The 21,962-nt window shown below is 37.2% G+C and overlaps 1 protein-coding gene across 1 annotated transcript in view; it reads right to left on the bottom strand.

The window, feature by feature from the left end:
• Positions 1-718: 718 nt before the first annotated feature.
• The window catches only part of WDR7 (WD repeat domain 7), a 362,337-nt gene continuing 341,093 nt past the window's right edge, over positions 719-21,962 (bottom strand). Inside the window, exons 27-28 of the mRNA XM_063077001.1 lie at positions 9,365-9,469; positions 719-3,456 (exon numbers count right to left, since the gene is read on the bottom strand). Coding sequence (XP_062933071.1) covers positions 3,253-3,456; positions 9,365-9,469 — 309 coding nt within the window. The 3' untranslated portion in view covers positions 719-3,252. The remainder of the gene's footprint in view (positions 3,457-9,364; positions 9,470-21,962) is intronic.

Raw genomic sequence — 21,962 nt, 5'->3', positions numbered from 1 at the left:
TCACACAGAACTGTTACTGCCCCTATTTTCCCTATAAGGACACATTAAAGTCATCAGGAGATGTGAGAACACTTCCTGGGGCTGATACTGGACATTTGATAAGGCCAATGATGCTATGGTCAACTTCTGTAATGTTTATCTAATTCCTATAGAAAACTATACTGCTATATGATGACTGACTCAATTCAAGCTCTTCCATAGTCTTATCTGAAAGAATTAAAAGGAGTACATTTGCTACTTACACATAACCCTCTGTGAGCAATGAGGATCTATTTTGTTATTCTTGCTTTTTTTGAAAACCAATTATACCCTTTACCTCAGGGACTGAAATTCAACTCCGAACTGAGTATTAAGTGAAATTAATTTAATGATCTCAGTCCAGCTCCTGTGAGGCAGCCAACCCATGTCATCAAATCTGACAAGCTATAACTTGATACAATTAAGTCTATTTGGCAGCAACTTAGGGTGAAGGATAAAGCAATATGCATGCAGTAACCTTGCCCAAACCACAGAGGGTGCTGTTGAGTTTCTGGTAGGAGGACAGGGACTTCCTTCTCTGTGGTCCCACTGTCCTTTGTGAACACATATGCCTTTCATGAAACTACCTCTGCAGGGAAATGAATAATTAGAAATAGAAGGGAGAGAGAGGCATATGGATTTCAACTGAGAATGTTTAAGAAAAGTGAACACTGGAAAAAGTAATATAAGAACAACAATCTTCAGTATAATTCAGCTTTATTTAACACACATCTGTACACAGGGACACTCAGCACATAGAATCTGTTACGTGGAATCAAGAAAGTTTTGAGAGGCAGACATTTTAAATCACTGGCTGTACACAGTGAGTTCAATCATAACAACACTTTCATACGGGTGTCACGTCATGTCATCTTCTGCCTGTAAATTACCAATGAAACCACATATGTCTCTACATTTACAAGGACAGGTCCAAATACAGTGCCAACAAAATCAATGAAATACTAAAAGCATATATTGGGATGACAATATGAAGTTTACCTCAGTGCTGAGAAAAATCTAGGCTGGGATGAAGTTAGGGACTGTGGTTGTCAAAACAGCCAAGGAGAGATTTATGTTAACAAGAACGCAAAAATTAGTTTGGGAGTTAGAGATGTCTAACTATCCAATGTCATCCACCAGAGTTTCACAATTGTAATGTTCCACGGGCCAGTCACCTTGGCTGGCTGGCTGTGCAGAGAGACCTCATGAACGGCTGGCCTAGCCCATCCATCACCCAGCGGGGTTGCTCGTCTGGCCCCCAGCTTTGTTCTCAATTGGTGGTGGCCTGCCCAACACTCTCGCACCTTTCACCTGACACGTAGAACATTTTCTTTAAAAAAATCTCAAGGAATACATTGATCTCATCATTTCAAATAGTTTTGTAGCCTAGAATAAACTAATCTCCACTTACGTTCATAAAGTAAACGTGTGCTGGGCATAGAGAAGACTTGAGAGCCCACTGGAAAAACAAACTGCGTCTTCTAGTTTACCTCACGTTGCTCTATACCAAACACAACAGCGTGTTCACCAAACAAATACAGTCTACACAGTATAGTTCTTTGTTTCTTCCCTGGAAACTACATATATACTCTTTATAAATACAATGTACATGCATGTGGCATAAAATTCACTTTTGAAAAAACGCTCAAAATCCAAAACCAAAGAACAGTACAGATCTGCCATCAATGGAAATAACATATTTCATATCAACATGAAAGTGATGTTCTTCTAGTGGTCTTAATTTCTTAATATGGTCTTTAAAAATCTGTTTCAGTAAAATAACATGTATTTGTTCCTGGACCCTGATATTACATAAGCTTTGATAATCTATGCTTTTCAGGTGAAATGTTATAATTTTGGTTCCTCTGTAAACTTCACGTATTTTCTCTGAATTTAATAAATCATTTTCTATTTTTGCACTTAATAAATCATTTTGCCCAACTAACCAACCAATCAACTACCAACCAACCTCCCCCCAACTATATATAGATCAAGGTTTGTTAGGAGAAACTCATATAAAATATTTTATGGATTTTTTTCCCCATTATCATGAGCAAGAACCAGCATAATCTGACATAAGAAGAAAGTGATCTAGTTAAAGCTTACTCTGAAGCATGATGAACACCCTCATTGCAACATTTGCTGAAACAAATTGACCAAGCGCTCTCACATTTTTATATATACCACTGAACATTTGTGCCACAGTTATTAATTTTCTAGGACACTTGTTTAAAAGAAATACTTTCTTAGTTTTTCTTTGATTGACTGCTATTATAACATGATAACTAACATACGTCATACAAACTTCAGGTCTGTAAAGTTTCTGGAGGGAAGGGATAAGCTCTTTCTTAAACAAAAAGATCTGTAGCAATAGATAGGAAAATCTTCATTTTAAGTATATGCTATGCTCCCAAACTTGGTTCTTTATCACAAAAGTCCCTGTAAGAGATTATAGTGACTGGTTAATTATATTAACAGGATCATAAGTAGTGATGATTTTTATTTTAAACTACTAAATACACTATCATTTAAGCAGAATATGAGTATTTTAGAAGGCTAGGTGTCTGGAAAACTGTATTTTCTATAAGGAAAATCATTTTTTGCCATACTTTCTCATTAATCTCAAATCAGTTAGGTGTTAATAAAGAAGATAGTGGCAAAGCCCTAGAAAACTGGATTGAGTTATTTCCTAGCAATCACCAGAAGAAAACAACATGTAAACACGGAATCTTCTTGGTAAACAATAGTGTATTTCAGGAACTGCAAAGGGAAAGAATTTCAATAATGAGGACTGCACACTAGCTCAACTCCCAGTGTCAGAACAACCAGATCCAAGCAGCACTTCAGAGGGGGGCTTAGAAGGCTGAAAATGCTGATCAGGGCTGGGAGTGCAATCACAATGTTCATTGATTTTCTGGCTTCTGCTGCACCAAGCAACAAGAATGTTCCCAGGAACCGCCGACTTTCCTCTCCCATCTCTGGCAGGGAAAAACTACCTAGTGATAGAATGGCCACATCCTGTACAGCCATGTGTGCATGCCTCTGAATCCATAGGTGGCACGAGTGGGAGTCTGCCCCCGAGAAGCATGCACAAGTGACACAGACCCAGCCGTGCCCCTGGATGACGCTGGGGTGGGCAGCACTGAGGAATGATCCAGTATGAGTAAGGACAGAGCAACACCGGCTTAGAGAATTTAGAGAGCTAAAACGCAGCGACAGCAGCAGACAGCAGCTTCAGACCATGAAGCGGTGCTCCTTCCCATCGTGAGCCATGAGGATGACATTGCGGTTGGAGGTCCAGATGAGCCGGGCCAGCCTGAGGGCATTGTGGGAGCCGGGGGAAGCTGGCTGCACAGGGGGCACCTGGTAGGTTTTAATGCAGCGCAGCTGAGGTGCTGAATTCAGCATGCCGATGCTTCCCAAGAGTGATGTATTCATCTGGAGGGACAGGGGACAGGAGAACACACGTGTCACTTAAAGAACCCTTTTCCTTTCCCTACCACAGAGAATGGTTCGATCTCTTCCGGCCACACACTTCTGGTCACTTTCTCCTCCATAATGGTTACTCATATTCACCTAAGAGATCATTCTTAACCTCCAAAGGGTCCTTTTAGTTTATTTGAAATTGTTTTGATGCTGTTACAGTAAATGCATAAATCTAGAGACATTTCACTTTGTGGGTAGAGCCTGACGGCAGGACAGTCCATCATCTTTAGGAAGAGAACTAAATTATTGCTGTACGTAAAATGGTTCAATTAGGCAATATTTGGAAATTGTGGGTAGTTAAAACTATACACCTTTTCGTTCTTTAATAACAATGCTAACTGCATATGCTGAAGGATGATTTAATGAAGACACATTTTGGGATTTATAATTATTTCAATAAAATGAAGTAAAGCTAAGCAGTTACAGGATAGGTTACGGGATTGAAGCTTGAAACGTTAACACTCCCCCCCCGCCCCATTCCCATCTACCAACACCTTAGCTCCTCACTTGCTTTTTAAAAACTCAGTCTCTGGAAAGCTCTTGCTTATTTTGAAGGGAAAAACAAGAATCAATTTCATCTCAACACTGTATCTGTGGCTCATTGTTTTACTACCATGCTACACTTAATACCTTATTGATAATACCTTTTTATCAGTTAGTGGTTGCTTTTTGGCAGTTTTTCTGGATTTGATTTAAATTTTAAGTTGTCTTAATCCATTCACATAAATGAAAAATAAAATTACAATTATGAATCATGAATAACTATGCTTTCAGGTCAAAATGCTAAATACTGAAGGTCGATTCCTTTACATTCTACATATTACTTAAAATGATTTCAATATGCATCATTTATGCTGTTATGAATCACATGGAAAGCATACTGAAAATCAGGAAGGAAGCCTCAGAAATATTTTTCCTTTATACTAATTTTCGCTTCTAATTCTTCTCTCCAGAAAATCTTCACCTAAATGTAGAAAGTTCTAGAGATTTGCAAGAAGCATGCAGATTATGATTCAAATATACAAATGGTTGATCCATGAAACCCTGGCAAATCCTAGGACATTTAAGATGTGTTATTGCTCATATCATGCTCTGCATTTGGATCAGTGCAAAATATAAGCCATTCCTTTTTCTAGCCCTTCTCAGCAGCAGGATGGTGTCAGAGGGCGTAAATCATGGCATCTCTAGCAGAGTGTGTGCAGGCTCCACTGACATTTTCACAATTTAAATCATCTTGAGTAATAACCCTTTTAAGATGACTAATGTTACTGATTTTCCTGCATTAATAATCGTGCCGAACACAACACAGAGGTGAAAAAAAATCACTAGTGTACGAGGTCACATTCTAAAACCAAATGTATAGTTATCTTTAACTCTTTCTGTTTAAAGTTCAGTTCACATTTATAGCCAGGCAGTACCTTACTGTCATCTTTCTAAAGGCCTCTTTCCTTGCTTCCTTCCTTCTCCCCAAAACTCCACAAAAGATAAAAATCAATATCTTATTGCTTTCTGGAGGTTCTCAAATACTTTAAATATAAATAATGATGGTGAGCTTGATTTGATAGTTCTCACTTCCACAAAAAGTAACAGAATGTAATAATTTAGTCCTCAGAACAGATCCAAACGATCCAGAAAATTGCTGGTTAAAATTAACCGGCATCAAGAATTTCTCAGTTGATAAATAATTACAAAGTATTTTTCATTCTTTCTGGATTTTCTATGAAAATATGTATGAAGCTTGATTTCTGCTGGTGGCTCAAAATGTAAGGGGAATATAATATCCTCAGCTGCTTCCCTATTTTTAATTCTTTCCTTCAAACTTAAGCATGTACAAGAATTGGGTTGAGAGCTAAAGGGGGAGAGGGAGGAATATGGGAATGCGGTAGATGGAAGGATTTTAAGAAAAGGCCATTATTATATCTGGGTTCCCCTTATAGCCCGAGCCATCCCTACTTTGATAAATGCCTTTGGTCAGGTCAAACGGCCTTCCTGATTCAGAATAGGGCTCTGCAAAATCCTGTAAGGCACGTAACTATTACAGTTGCATACAGTCGGAACAATGAAGACCCCCATCTTCACTAAAACGACCACCCTTTCCCCACGACCTCTTCAAATTAGGGTTGAATCTCAAGTAGTTAAGTGTGAGTATGAATTTTTCCAGTAAGCTTAGCCAAAGACCTCTCACTGAAACAATTACCCATTTTGTTATTCACTATTAATATTTTCTTTACTGGCATCTGGCTACAAACTATGCTAACGCAAGGACAACTTGAGCCTTGAATGAATGAAAGCTATGTGGAATTATGAGATTTAGTAACATTAAGTTTTTTCCTGATTACATAGATAATAAATACTCACTGTGGAAAATTCAGATGATAAAGATAAGTACAAAAAAGAAAGCAAAAATCCCCTACGATCTCACTTCCTGTGGATAATTGCTGTTAACGTTTTGATAAACAACTTTCCAGACCTCCACACATAGGAGAAACAGATTTAAGAAATTTTACCTAAACAAGCTCACATTAAAAGATAGTTTCACAGTCTGCTTTTTCACTCCACAAAATGTTGAGGGCAACTTTTCATGTGAATGACTATAGACTTACATCATTCTTTTTAAATGGCCAAATAGTATTCTCTTGTATGATGGAATGAATAAAAATAAATGAAACCAATATCCACCTAATTTATTATTAGCATTTCTAAAAGAGGATATTTACTTGTTGGATGGTAGAGGTAAAATTTAGGTGAGAGAATTGTGAATGTATTTCATTACCAAACTCCCCTTGCTCAAATACCAATGTATAAACAGAAGTGAAATATTCAAATTGCAGGAATATGCTTTTAAAGACTCAAAGGGCTTGAAAGGTTGCCAAATGATATCATTCAGTAGATGAGTATGTAAACTAACTAAAATACAACTTTGGTTTTTCCCTTCTCTTCAAAAATAATGCTTCACAGAACCAGTTCTCTGAAGATTATTTTCTGAACACAAAGAAACACATACAGATATAATTCATCAAAACAGGAAATGTTTTAATGCTATTCTCAATATAAGTAATGCTGCACACAAACCTTTTACTAAGTCTCACTTGAGTAATTATCCAACCGATATTTCTCATTAACACTCATTTCTCAGCAAAGATTTTAATAGCTGATAGCTTTAGTAAGGTTCTGTATTAATAAGACTTCATTAAGTTTTCAAAATATATTACAGTACACTTACTGGAATAATATAAAAGTATTCTCATACATCATTAGAACTAAACAATATGTATCTAAATAAGTCAGCAAAGCCCATTTGGGAAGAGCAGCAGTAGATCCAGCACTGTTTTTGGACTCTCTTTAATTCAAATAAAAGACCATTACACATCTGGAAGAGGTTTCGTGGTATTTTCTTGATAAAGCTGAAATGATCTGTTTCTGTGCCTTCCCTTTAAGCATTTTAAATTCTGACATTGGTTTTAGAGGCAACAAAGACCTGGGTGTTGCCCAAGGTGCTGTGGGGCTCTGGCCTTATGTGCAGATGACATAAGGCGGCCCTTGGAGCAGATGAGTTTATGAACTAAGGAAATATGCTGCTGCCCCACTGTGCACAAAGCCACACGTACAGGCACAAAGGTTGAAGTGTACATGGCAAACAGCAGGAGCCTGCACAGAGGGACTGGAAGATGAAAAGAGAGTATCTCAAAAAGATATCAACTGGGCTGGCCAGTTAGCCGAGCTGGTTAGAGCACAGTGTTACAACACCAAGGTTAGGGGTTTGGATACCTGTATCAGCCACCACCACCAAAAAATAAATAAATAAATAAATAAAAAATCATCTAATGAGTGATCTTGATCTCTCAGGTAAGAAAGGATGATAACAATAATTCCATCAATGAACTGAATGGAATTTTGATAGAAACAGAAAAATACTCAAGGAAAGGAGGACCATATCCAAATAGAACCTCGAGTTAAGCAAGGGGAAAAAGAAAATGTACCACTTAGAAAATTCAGAAAGATACTGGAAAAAGTTTTAAACCTGGCTAAAGGAATATAAAGGAATACCTCAGGATGATTTCTGAGGTATTCCTTTATGTAACAAATTATATTTTCTTAGCAGAAAAGAAATTGGACCAAAAAAAAAGAGAGGTTTTGTTTGTTTATTCCAAAGAAGAAAGCATGAATACAACACAAGCTCCTTGAAAGTAAGAACCCATGACTTACTGATCTCCGTATCTCTAAAGCACAGGCCAGTACCTAGCACTTAGATGCCCAGTACGCGTTGAATGAATAGAGCCTTACATAAACACTCCTCTGAGATTCCAACAGATAAAGCAAATCCATATCAAAATACAGTTGGCATAATAGAGATCACTGCATTAGCCTTCACTAAGAAAAACACCCAACAATCTCTATGTCAACTCTTTAAAGAACCATTGTTATGCGCTGGCTGGTTAGCTCAGTTGGTTACAGTGCGGTGTTATAACACCAAGGCCAGGGTTTGGATCCCTGTACCTGCCAGTCACCAAAAAAAAAAAAAAAAAAAAAAAAAAAGAACCATTGTTGAATGAGTCCAGTTGTCTAGTTTAGAGACAGCTAATGGACTCGCTGTGAGATTTCAGTAGTAGAACAGACCAGTCCTGTGCTTACCCACTGGGAAAAATGACAACTAGGTGAGATTTCTCACAAAAAAGAGTTTAATATGAACTAATTAAGATGCTAGAGATATATTCTGAAAGAAAGTATAATGAGAAAATAAACTGGAAAACTAAATTAGATAAAAGTAGAAAAAGTCTGTGACAGATCTGAAAGTTGTCATGCATGTTGTTAATTAAGCAATTTATTGTATCCATTTTATATTTTATTAGCTATTGATTCTTTTAAGCCAAGTTGTGCTGAAATCTTGTTTAACTTTTATTTTTTTCAGCTTTCAAAACAATAAACTGAATCTTATAAAGCATACTTGTATCCTAGGAAATTAAAATTAACAACAAAATTTTAAATTAACTTTTTTGGGTGGGTTGGTAATACTTAATTTTTTTGTAATTATCAGGACTAAAAGAGTAAGGTAACTAAAAGAGTTAAGGTAACTAAAAAGACGATGGGATGAAGATTAAGAACTGAGGACGAAACGGGCTCTATTGTAAAATCAGTTGCTCAGAACTAATATTCACTTTATCAGAATGAAAAATAGGAAGTCTGATGAAATGCCAGCCAAAGATGCTCAGATTTTTAAAAATGATTTGAATAGTTTGGAAATTAACAGCATTATGTGGAAAATTCAGAACACAAACACAAATAAGATGATATTAAAGGGGACACGAAGTGAATACTAGCAAAATACCTTACTGTCCTATGCCCTATGCTGTGTTAGAGGTGCAGACCCAAGGACCTTGTTTGAATATCATGTGTAAATTAACAATCCAAGAGAGGCCTCCCCTGCCCGATTCCTTTCCGGCCAGGCTCACGGACATGCCCTGCCCTTGCGTACTTACTGGTGACTCACACACCTCTGCTCCCTCCCGGCCCTTCTTCAGCAATGTTCATGTCTCACCTTAGATGTCACTTCCTCTGGAAAGCCTTCCCACAACCCTTTTCTCAGGGTCTGCTCTGTACTATAATTGCTTGTTTATTTAATCTGTGTCTACTTCAGACTGAAAGCTCTGTGAGAGCAGATGCCCCTCTTTCCAGATTGCTAATTGTATTCTCAGCACTCTGCATGCTACTGCCTGGCACATAATCAGCAATCAATAAATACTTGATATTTGCTGAAAGAAGGGAGGAAGGAAGGCTGGCAAGTAAGATCAACAGGAAGCTTTTCCTACCAAAAGCATACCATGCAGTATACATTTCAAGACCCTGTAGTATCTACTCTTACCTGCCAGAAAGAAATGTGACTGTCAGTGTTTGAGTAGGTGGCAAGATATCTTCCATCGGGAGCAAAGGCCACTGCAGTGATCGGTCCCTTGTGCCCATGGATTGTCTAAAATAAAATTCAGACATCATTAATGGTGTGCATTCCCCAGAACTATTGCAAGTACACATGCAAATGCATTTGATGTTGAACAAGTCATGTCAGGAAAATTAGATACCATTATGTTCTTTGTTTATAAAATGAGGTTAGAAAAATAAGAAAAGCAACCAAAGTTCTCTCACTAATATACCCAAGGGCTTCAATCTTGCTCTGAGGAATCAGCCTGTCTCCCAATTGGGAGGACACCATAAGCCCAAAGAAAAAGCATATGTTAATGGGGAAACCAATGTGTTAATTCATTTATATCTATTAGAGGGAAGAATTTTACAATTAATTAGAAAGGTATGGAACTGATCATCAAAACTACCTAGGAACTTTGCTCATCTAAAATGAAAAACAATCAAAGCTGTATCATAATATCACTTTTCTGGAAGGAGCTATAATTTGAACTCCTTACTAATTACACATTTCTCATGTTTTATGCTTCATTTTCCACCAATAACACTGTGTTTAAATGCATACAGCTGCAATTAATAAACATACATACTTGCAAACATTGGAGATTTGGGCACACATATAAATCAAATACTATTAAAAACAAGTTAACGGGGATAGTTTTGAACCTCTGCCAAATAGCTAGCATTGATTTAACCATGAATAATAAAAAGGAAGTTGCATTTTAGACTAGGTCTTTGAGAAAAGGTCTTTACTAATAAAAAAAATACACTCAATTCTGATATTAATAATTACTGAAAATGCTATATACTAAGCAAATCAGCATAATATTGTATTAATCTCCCTACACTCAACTATTAGAAACTGTACCTCTACTACATTAACCAATATTCAGTTTGGCTTACAAGCTGTAGGTCAGTCTCCTCGCTTTGTCTAGAAAGGACTGGGGAAATGTGTGCCCTTAAACTAAAACAATACCAGAAATGTTTGTTTCCATCTGTCATTTCTGATGAAGAAATGTGAACCTTGATTCTCAGTGGGAGCATCAGTCTTATTATGTGATTTAGCCCACAGATATTGAAAATTTCAGTAACAAACACTGTTTTCATAATTCATATCTAAATGATGAAAATGAGGAAGAGGAGGGTGGAGAGAGGGATGGAGACACAAGCACATTCCTCAATACCCTTTGTATTCTGTCCTTTCCTGTCATTTCAAGGCACTGTGGGATCCAAAATAATGCCTAGTTTTTGTAGAGTCTTTAGATTTGTCTGTATATAAGATCGTGTCATGTGCAAATAGGGACAGCTTGACTTTGTCTTTTCCAATATGGATGGCCTTTCTTTCTTTCTCTTTCCTGATTTCTCTGGCTAATACTTCCAATACTGTGTTCAATAGGAATGGTGAGAATGAGAATCCTTGTGTTGTTCCTGTTCTTAATCCATTCAGGATGATATTAGCAGTGGGTCTGTCATATATGGCTTTTATTGTATTGAGATACTTTCCTTCTATACCTAATTTGCTGAGAGTCATTATCACGAAGGCATGTTAAATTCTGTCAAATGCTTTTTCTGCATCTATTGAGATAATCATATGATTTTTGTCCTTGATTTTGTTGATGTGGTATATCACATTTATTGACTTAGGTATGCTAAACCATCCTTGCATCCCTGCGATGAATCCCACTTGATCATGGTGTATAATTTTTTTGATGTGTTGCTGTATTGTTTGCTAATATTTTGTTGAGGATTTCTGTGTGAATGCTCATCAGAGTTATTAGCCTGTAGTTTTTTTGTTCTATCTTTGTCTGGTTTTAGTATCAGGGTGATCCAGCTTCATAGAATGAGTTTGGGAGAATGGCCTCTGTTTCAATTTTTTGGAATAGTTTGAAGAGAACTGTTGTTAATTCTTCTTTAAAGGTTTGGTAGAATTCAGCAGTAAAACCATCAGTCCTTGGCTTCTCTTTTTTGGGAGGCTGCAGATTAATTGTTCAATCTCATTGCTTGTTATTGGTCTGTTTGGGTTTTCTATTTCTTCTTGGTTCACTCTTGGTAGTTTGTAGGTGTCCAGAAATTTATCCATTTCTTCCAGGCCTTCAAATTTGTTGGCATATAGTTGTTTATAACAGTCCCTAATCATACCTTATATTTCTGTGGTATCTGTTATAATGGCTCCTTTTTCGTTCCTGATTTTTGTTATTTGGTTCTTCTCTTTTCTTTTTCTTAGTTAGCCTAGCTAATGGTTTGTCTATTTTGTTTATCTTCTCAAAAAACCAACTTTATGTTTCATTGATCTCTTGTATCATTTTTGGGTCTTGATTTCATTTGGTTCAGCTCTGATCTTAATTATTTCTTTCCATCTACTACTAATTTGGGGATTGGATTGTTTTGTTTTTCTAGTTCTTTGAGGTACAGCATTACATTGTTATTTGAAATTTTTCTATTCTTTTGATGCAAGTATTTATTGCAATAAACTTCTCTCTTAGTACTGCTTTTGCAGTATCCCATAGGTTTTGGTATGATGTGTCTTTATTTTCATCAGTTTCAAGAAATTTTTTGATTTCCTGTTTAATTTCTTCTTGGACCCATAGGTCGTTCAGGAGCATGTTGTTTAATTTCCATGTACTTGTATAGTTTCCAGAGTTTTGCTTGTTATTGATCTCTAGTTTTAATCTGTTGTGGTCTAAAAAGATACTTGGAATGATTTCAATTATTCAAAATTTGTTGAGACTTGATTTGTGACCTAACATGTGATCTACCCTGGAGTATGTTCCATAAGCTAATGAGAAGAATAGATGAAATATTCTGCAGATATCTGCTGATAAATGATTTCAGTAAAGTTGCAGGATACAAAATAAACATACAAAAATCAGTAGTGTTTTTACATTCCAATAACAAACTACCAGAAAAAGAAATCAGGAAAGCAAGTCCATTTACAATAGTCACCAAAAAAATAAAATACCTAGGAATAAATGTAGCAAAGGAGGTGAAAGATCGCTATGATGAGAACTACAAATCACTGCTGAAAGAAAATAAATAGGATACAAAAAGATGGAAAGATATTCCATGCTCTTGGATTGGAAGAATTAACAGTGTGAAAATGTCTGTACTACCCAAAGCAATCTACAGATTCAATGCAATCCCCATCAAAAGACCAATGACATTCTTCACAGAAATAGAAAAACAATCTAACATTCGTACAAAATAACGAAAGACCTCAAATAGCCAAAGCAATCCTGAGCATTACTACTACTACTACTACTACTACTACTACTACTACTACTACTACTACTAATAATAATAATAATAATAATAATAATAATAAAGCCAGAGGCATAACACTACCTGACTTCAAAATTCAAATTACTACAAAGCTATAGTAACCAAAACAGCATGGTATTGGTATAAAAACAAACTTATGGGCCAATGGAATAGAAGAGGGAACCCAGAAATCAATCTACATACTTACAGCCAACTGATCTTTGACAAAGGCACCAAGAACATACATTGGGGAAAAGACTGCCTCTTCAATAAATGATGCTGGGAAAACCGGTCATCCATATGTAGAAAAATGAAACTAGACCTCTTGCCATATACCAAAATCAATTCAAAATGGATCAAAAGCCTAAATATAAGACTTGATACTATAAAACTCTTTAAAAAAAAAAAAAAAGAGGAAACACTTCGGGAAGCAGGACTGGTCAAAGACTTTATGAAAAAGACCCCAAAAGCACAGGCAAAAAAAAAAAAAAAAAACAAACAAATAAGATTATATCAAAGGAAAAACTCCTGCACAGCAAAAGAAAGAGTTAACAGAGTGAAAAAAACAACCCATAGAATGAGAGAAAATATTTGCCAACTATGTATCTGACAAGGGATTAACATCCAGAATATACAAGGAACACAAACAACTCAACAGTAAAAAAATAAGTAACCCAATTAAAAAATGAGTAAAGGAGCTGAATAGACATTTCTCAAAGGAATATATACAAATGGCCAACAGACACATGAAAAAATGCTCAATATCACTCAGCATCAGGGAAATGCAAATCAAAACTACATTGGGATATCACCTCATGCCAGTTAGACTGGCCATTATTAAAAAGACAGAGAATAACAAATGTTGGTGAGGATGCAGAAAAAGGGGAACACTCCTACACTGTTCATGTGACTGTAAATTAGTACAGCCATTATGGAAAACAGTATGGAGGTTCCTCAGACAACTACAGATAGAATTGCCATTCAATCCAGCAATCCTACTACTAGGTATATACCCAAAGAAATGGAAATCATCATGACAAAGGGACACCTGCACTCCCATTTACTGCAGCTCTATTTACAATAGCCAAGAGTTGGAACCAACCTATTCGTCCATTGATGGATGACTGAATAAGGAAAATGTGGTATATATACACAATGGAACACTACTCTGCCATAAAAAAGAATGAAATTCTACCATTCGCAGCAACATCAATGAACTCAGAGAAAATTATGTTCAGGGAAATAAGCCAAGCATAGAGAGAAAAATACTGCATGTCCTCACTCATAAGTGGGAGCTAAAAAGAATAAATAAATAAAGAAAGAAAAAGATAGAGTAATCACAATAATTCGTTGAACTTTAAAAGGAGAGAACAGAACTGATACCAACAGAGGTGGGAAAGGGGGAGGGGAGGGGTTAGTGAGAAATTGGTAAAGAGCCACAAAAAAGGTTACAATATATAAGGTTGAATATACTAATTATCCTGATTTGAGCATCACATATTACACACAGGTATTGATACTCAACTCTGTACCCCACACATACATACAATCAATTTTTGTTTCAATTAAAAAAAATTGCCTATTTTTCAATGCTGAAAGAAAAAATGTTATACTGGTAATATGACACTGAGCGTTGGGCAGGCAGAGAGCACTGATTTGAGTCAGACTGTCTGGATTTGCATTTGGCCTCCACTGCTTACTAACTGTAGAATCTAGGGTCAAGTTATTTAAGGTACTTAACCTTAAGAGTACCTATGTCTATAAAGTAGGAACGATGGTGATGATAATGATATCTATCTCAAAGAGTTTTGTGAAGATTAAATGAGATAACACATATGTAGCTCTCTGCACAATGCATGACATGTAAGAAGAAGTCAATACATACTATTAATTTTTATTACTCCTACTTGCTTGGAGATGAACAGACAAATGTAAACAATCACATAACTAAATTACTTGAGCATACCATTTAATGACGCCCCCTCTGCCCCCAAACAAACAAAAATGCCCTAACCATGTATCCCAGACTCAGCATTACCTAGCATACTAAGTTGCCTAGAAACAGACTTCAGACTGTGGCATTTTGTTAAACAGGTGTGGTTAACTACCCATCGTGCTGACCCACAAATGTGCTCAATTAAACAACAGGGTGTACCTGTTGAATAATTATTGCAAGAAACCAGCTTAATATTAGCTATCCTAGAATAAAAGTTATTGTAAGCATGGTAAAAAAAAACCTCAATTAAGACAAAAACTAGCCATTCCCTCTTACTAGGTCAGTTTAATGAGCTCATTGGGAAAGCATTTATAATTGTATTTAAAATCAAGATTCAGTTCTGCTAAAAATTTAAAATTCTATTGGTCAATCTGAAGCTATTTTATGGTTAAGATAGAGGCCATGGGCCTCAGCCCCATCCCCCAACTGCAACCAGGCCAGCAAAGGAGCCAGCCATGGTCCAGCCTCACCCCCTCATCCCCCTTCCCCCCAACACATATTAGAATGTACTTATTATTTAAAAAAAAAAAATTAGTTGATCAGTAAAGCCTTGACTTATACCTGAGGTTGCAAAGTGAAGATCCTTTAACTGAAACCAGATTGTAGATACATTTAACTTGGCTTGCACACATGTTTAAAAAAAATTTTGAGCCCATTTTCCTAATTCATTAGATCTCCCATGAAGTCAGGATTTCTAGCCTCTCCTGAAAAACTGGAGGATCGAGCAATACCAGGTCTTTGCTCACATGCAGCAGCATTGGCCAGGGTTGAGTGCAGGTGGCCACTTCAGCCCAGGCATTTGTCTTCTCCTCACCAGTCAAGCAGCAACACAAAAGAGGACCTGTGTACCAGGCCACCTGGCTCACTTATATCCTGCCTGCTTCTTTGTTGCATTTCACGCAACCCTTCCATTACAAATGTTTGATTCAAAATAGTTTCTTCCATGCTCTGGTCCTAGTATCCATCTAAAACTGTGAGCAGACTAGAAGTTCTTCTAAGAAAAATTGGCCCTTCTTGAAAGCCCCCCAAAGTCAAACTCTGTGTAGAGATGGATTGATCCTCCTTCTGGATACTGGGGCCCTAAATTTCAAGACAGAATGCCAAACCTGCCTCCTTCAGATTAGCATCCTTCCTTAATCAGCAACCAGAATGTATTTCAGACAATTAGACAATATGACGGTGAGTTGCCTATAACCCAGCAGGTCCAAAGGGTGCTACAACCCAATGAACATGTGAACCTGCTTTCTCTGAGGCTAAGCTAACCCTGTTGTAAAACAGAAAACCAGACACGCTGAGAACATATTTTCTCCTTCAGAAGAGTCTTCACTACATATTTCATATTATGTCTTCATCTTTTCTAGAGGGCTGGTATTTAAAACATCCACTTCAAGAATACTTCTATGTCAGTTGAAGACACTGTTTATTATGTTATCTAGTATGTCTCTAATAGAAGATCCTGTGAAATAAGTTCATCCTGGAATTTTCTGCCAGGAAAATATTTCTTTTACCAGATACATTTTGTTGCTTTCTTTTATCATGTAACAATAATCACATAGTCCAACATGTGCTTGCTTTACTGCCAGGAAGCTCAGAACTATATTTATGCTCTTTCTATGTGTCTAGTAATAAACACTTCCTACTCATTTCACTAATCATTGTTCTGTTTTCATTTGTTGTTGAAGTCTTGTTACATACTGAGTTTAATTTTGTTAGTTTCTTTAAAGTCCTTTGTAAACAAAGGGAGACTATACTTTAGATCAGAACATGAACACACACACACACACACACACACACACACACACAATATGATAATGCTACGTGCCCAACAAGGCTGCCTTTTAAAGCATCCTAAAGAAAAACCACGGCCCACTGACTGCAGCTGACAGACAGACCTGTTGTCTTATAAGAAAGCAAGTACCACTCATGGCAGTTCAGGGAAGCTCACTATTTTGAATGGTTTGGTACATCTGGTGCGTTCATTATGATTTCAGCCTGAGAGGTGCTTCAGCCCTCACTGTAATGGAAATGTTGCCATTGTCTTTTGTTCAGACTCACTGAACTTCTAAGATCTGCACAGGCACCACCTGAACTAACTTTAACCTCTATGCTGGCATTAGAGATGCAGCTGCGCAGGGATCACAAGGAACTTGGAAGTGCTTTGTGATGGGGCTGACCCAGTGGTTTGGGTCTCAAATATTAGACTCCAAAGGACATTTTCCAAAACAAAATCTTTCAAAATAAGAAGAAGTTTGGTTGGCTTTTTATATGCAAATGTGAATCATGTCTTGTTATGTTTTTAGTCAAGGAAATTGTCTCGAAATGAGAGAAATGGAATAAAAAGAAATTAATTCAGCAAGTACTATGAACAAATAAAAGAAAACAAGCAATTATCTCTAGCATGAGACAGAATGTTGAATTGTTAAACACCCCCATCCCCTTTCCTTATGAAAGAAAAGGAACTGAGATGCAGGATTAACAATGAGCAATACTTACACTTACCCGACAGTTTTTAACAGACACTTTCAACATGCTCCGCAAAGAAACATAGTTAACCTTGTTGTACAGAAAAGGAAACAGGAGAATTTCTAAAATGATTTGGTCAATGTCAACAGAAGCCATGACTATCTAGAATAATATCTTTAAAATTGCCCTGTACATGGTCTGTCTTCTCCTGGAGTTCTTGATGTTCAGCTTACAGACGACAAGTTTGAGACTTGAAACCAAACAGTAGGACTCTATTACACCCAGTTTACAGGCTGAACAAGATTAAATAGAGTATTTTATATTTATTTGCAGGTCTCAATATTTTTTTTAAAGGGGAGAGGAATAAAAACCCTAACCAAACAAAACATTTTCTTACTTTTAACATAAGTTTTGAAGAAAAGATTTCCAAAAGTAGGTAAAATTTTGCTATTATAAATACTATCACAAGGGAAAGATTTATAAAGTACTGATCCATGTATTTTGTATAATATTCACTAAGATAATCTGAAAAAATAAAAGAATGTGGACTGAACCTCGACAGCCCCAAGGTCTTCAGGGACTGAGGGAACAGGCTGCCTTGGTTCTGGGCCTTCTCAGGGAGCAGTGGGGCTGACTTCAGATTAAGTTAGGCAGCTGCAATTTGAGGGACACTCGAAAGGTCTGCTGAGCCAAAAATATGTCCCCCGTGGACTGCACATGGCCTCTGAAATCTCTAAAAACACAGTCTGCCTTCAGCTGAGGCATTTTCTGTAGAATGTGCTCTGGCAGAGAGCAAAGAGGACCAGCATGTTTTCACAAGGTACAAGGATGGTAGATGTCCAGAGTTCAGAGCGAGCCTGAGTAAAGGGCCCAGTTGTGAATGGAGGCAGGAAATAGGATGGAGACAGGCCAGGTATCCAGCAAAGAGAGCACAGGAAGTGATGATGGAGCCCTGGCAAAGACCTACGAATATCTATATTTCCCTCGTGCTGGTCCCACTCACAGATAACCAACAAGGCCAAGTGAGGTTCAGGGCACGCTTACTTCTGTACTTGAAGCACAGAGTTATACATTTGGAATCTCTTACATATTAATAGCAGCTGAAGTCAGAAAAGGGCAGATAAGAAGGGGGGACCAGGGTCTGAACTGCATGCCTTTCTGACATCTCAGTACATGGGGCCATAGATTTCATGGCTGGCTGGCAGGGAGGTAACTGTTCAAGGCAGAGAGATGACAAAGACACTGCTCTGACTGACAGCTTTGTTTGTTAGGCAAGGGAAAGGCTCATCAAAAAAAGAGCCATAGCAAGAGTTCAAAAGTTAAGAATTAATTACATTCAAGGAAAAAAAGTCCCCCTTTCTTTTTTCCCAATGAATTTGTGAAAATTTTACTAAATATTTAAGGCTTATCAGCTAAGGAAACAAAATACAGATTAAACAAATAATTTAGGCAGATAATAATACCATTAAAAAATAGATAATCTCATCTATGGCTGATTAGAAGGCTCAAGTAAAATTTAATTATTACCATGAACTAAGCCTTCTCAAACCTTTTTGCGCGTAGGCTCTTAGGACCACAGGATGTTGCCAAGACCACTGAAAGGTCGCCCATTCTTTTCTGCATGTGATGGGGCTGCCTTAAAGCAGGTCAGACAGATGAAAGTCTAGTCTGTTTTCAAATATTTCCAGAGAAGATTCCAAAATCTCCCTGAGGACACTTTTTAGTCTTTCTAAAGTGTACTGTCAGGATTCTTTTCCTAATATCAAACATAAATAAAAAATGCTGCTGTTTAAGCCCGCTTCCTCTTGTTCTAGCTTCAGTAAAGATGGGGAACAGCTGGTCACCAATCTTAGCATGATAATCTTTTACAGACTTGAGCACTATTTTTGCAACGTGCCCCTTCTTTACTTACTTATTTTTATGTTCAGGATTTAAAAAAAAAAAATCCCTGTGACTCCAATCTTTTCTTTCAGGTCTCAATTTCCAGCCTTTTAATAATTTCAGTGGCTTTTCCTTAAACTCTCTCCAAGCTTTCCAATCATGACATCTTGGAGTTGGATGGTATCTTAAAGGTCACCTTATTCAACTATATCTCCAAATGTGGGATTTCAAATTGGATTGAGTACTGGAATGAAAAACTGGATCATTACAGTTCCTCATAACACTACGCAGGGAGGCCAGCACTATGCTTATTTTATCAGAAAATTACAATCGTGGCTGACAATTACTGTTAGAAGACAATTTACTAGAACTCCTTGCTGTAGCAGCAGGGCTGTTGAGAGCAAGGCATGTGGTGGAGCTGAGCCTCACCTAGGGGAAGCATCTGTCCCCTTGTCCTGGACAGAGGACAGCCAGCCAGCCAGCCCCACTCTGCAGACTCAATACCAGGGGGCTTCACAGAACCCCTAGGCTCCCAACCCCAGATGGTGTGGAGGTGGCTTCCACACATGGGGGAAGGTCCCTGGATTTGTCCTACCTCCCTTCCCATCCTGGGGCTGCCCTGCCATTCCTCTGAGGATGGGTGGAATGACAGTCAGCACTGCCTGGCACAGAGGAAGCCCAGGCTTCCCAGGGAGCTCACGCACCCCAGCAGTCCTACACCCTCATGGGGAGAGGCAGGGTTTCTTGGCACAGTAGCAACAGTACAGGAAGAAAAACTCTTTTCCTTGACCTGGTTCCAAGAGTTTAAACCTCTGAAAACAGAGCTGCCCTGACCTTCTTAATTGGCTGGGAATGAGGAAGACATCCAGGCCAGAGGGAGACAGAGGGGGACAGCGGCCCCTCTCTCTTGGCAACAGCCTCCCCACCACCTCATCCTCATGCCTGAAAGCTTTCACCCTCATGTTTGCTTGTCTGTGCCCCAAAAGGCAATACCTGCCTGCATGTATCATAAGTGAGCACTTCTTAAGGAAAGGAGACTCACAAAATTAGGAGCCTGGCTATTTCACACTTGGAACACAAAATACCAAAAATAAAAGTATCAACCAAGATGAAAGTACATGGCAAATGCAGTCCTAATTCTCCCACAGTCTAAGCACATAAGCCTAGATTCTGCCCTTTTGCGGTTCTACAATGATTTTGAACAGAGATTTGAGGGTTGAAAATGGGTTGTTTATCTCTATAATTTCTTTTCTTGATGGAGGGAGGAGGCAATGCTTTTTATTCACATTATGCCAACTTTATATTATAGAGTCAACCTGTTTTGACATTTTCCAATCCAAGGTATTGGAACTATTCAGTGAATTGAGTTATTTTCTATTACCATCTAAGAGAAAAGAATATACACTCGGGGGAAAAACAAGTAGATCTGGTATCATCTTAACATCTTAATGGAAAATAGATTTAAGGATAAATATAATAAAGTGGGCTATCTTAAGTTTTACTGTAAGATATAATGCTCCAAGAAAATGGACTATCTTTATTTCTTAAAAATAGCTGCAGCGTTTATTGCCCATTCTCAGTTACTAAAAGTTACTTATATGTTATTTGGTAATAAACTAACTGACACTGATGAACTCAAGGGGCTTTTCGATATCTACATATCCATAATACTTATGACACAAACAGTAGTTCTTGAAATTTCTTCTGTGGGGGGTTACATACCGACACATATGTGCACATACATACATATCACGACACTCTTTTCTAGAAATAGTGAGAGTCAACATAAATGTTCGACTCTATTTTATGAGTGTGGTTTGGGCAATCTTAGTAATTCCAGATTTTTATGATGTTGAGGCTTATTTTCACTAAGATCAATTATACATTACCAAAATTAATTTTTAAAAGCGAGATCTAATGAATGAACAAATAAATATTTAAGTTAATAGTTTTGTTTTTGTTTTTTACCAATCTGAAAATGTTGTAGTCATCATAACGGCAACCTCTGTAAAAATATGTACCGGCTTTAGGAGTTTTTTTCCCTCTATTCAACTGAGAGATTCTTTCAAAGAAAAATTTTTCATTAATTAGACATTAATTCACCTATTAATGTCTGAGCCATTCTTCCTCCTTTTCTTGCTGCAGATATTCAGGAGTTTACCCTCCCCCCTCTCCCCCAAACCATATCCATCTTCTGCTTTAACATACCAAATATTTTCAGGATGAAGTAATTATCAAATATCCAAATTACTGATACGTCCTTTCTTTGCATGTTAAAATGATCGATTCTGTAGATTCCTATTTTGAAAATTAGATTGCCAAAAATCCCAAATATCACAACCTTCCAAGTTTTTGGCTAATAAAATAACAGTATATTCTTAAACTCAATAAATAACAACAAAAAAAATCTAGGTAAAAGCATAATTCAAAACATAAATTTTTCATATAATAAACATTTTTAAAAGCCATTGAAAATATTTTCTTCATATTTGGGCAGATCCAAAAGCTAACTTTTTTTACCCAGTATTTCTAATATAAATCTATTCAAACACATGCTAGAAGTCTTAAAGTTTTGTTTTTGGAGTCTCAGACTATAAAAGTCCTGTTGTTAAATATTCAAAAGATTCCTAAGAAAATGAAATAATGTAAAATGGCTATATAATTTTTCAAAGACGACAAGAGAAAATATCATTAAAGGTAATTCTGTGCTACGCAAGTAAGTTTCGGACTGGCCGGTTGGCTCAGTTGGTTACAGTGCAGCCTTGTAACACCAAAGTCAAGGGCTTGGAGCCCTGTACTGGCCACCTGCCAATTAAAAAAAAAAAAAAAAAAAAAAAAAAGAAAAGAAAAGAAAAAAGAAATAGAAAAGTAAGTTCCTGTTGCTTCCACTTGGAGTTACTCGGCAGCATGAATTATCCTGTCTCTCCTTGTATCCTTTCAAAACACC

The sequence above is a fragment of the Cynocephalus volans genome, chromosome 13 (assembly GCF_027409185.1).
Source record: "Cynocephalus volans isolate mCynVol1 chromosome 13, mCynVol1.pri, whole genome shotgun sequence".
Taxonomy (NCBI): Eukaryota; Metazoa; Chordata; class Mammalia; order Dermoptera; family Cynocephalidae; genus Cynocephalus; species Cynocephalus volans.
Note: the sequence above shows the minus strand (reverse complement) of the source record. Positions and strands in the feature narration are given on the sequence as shown.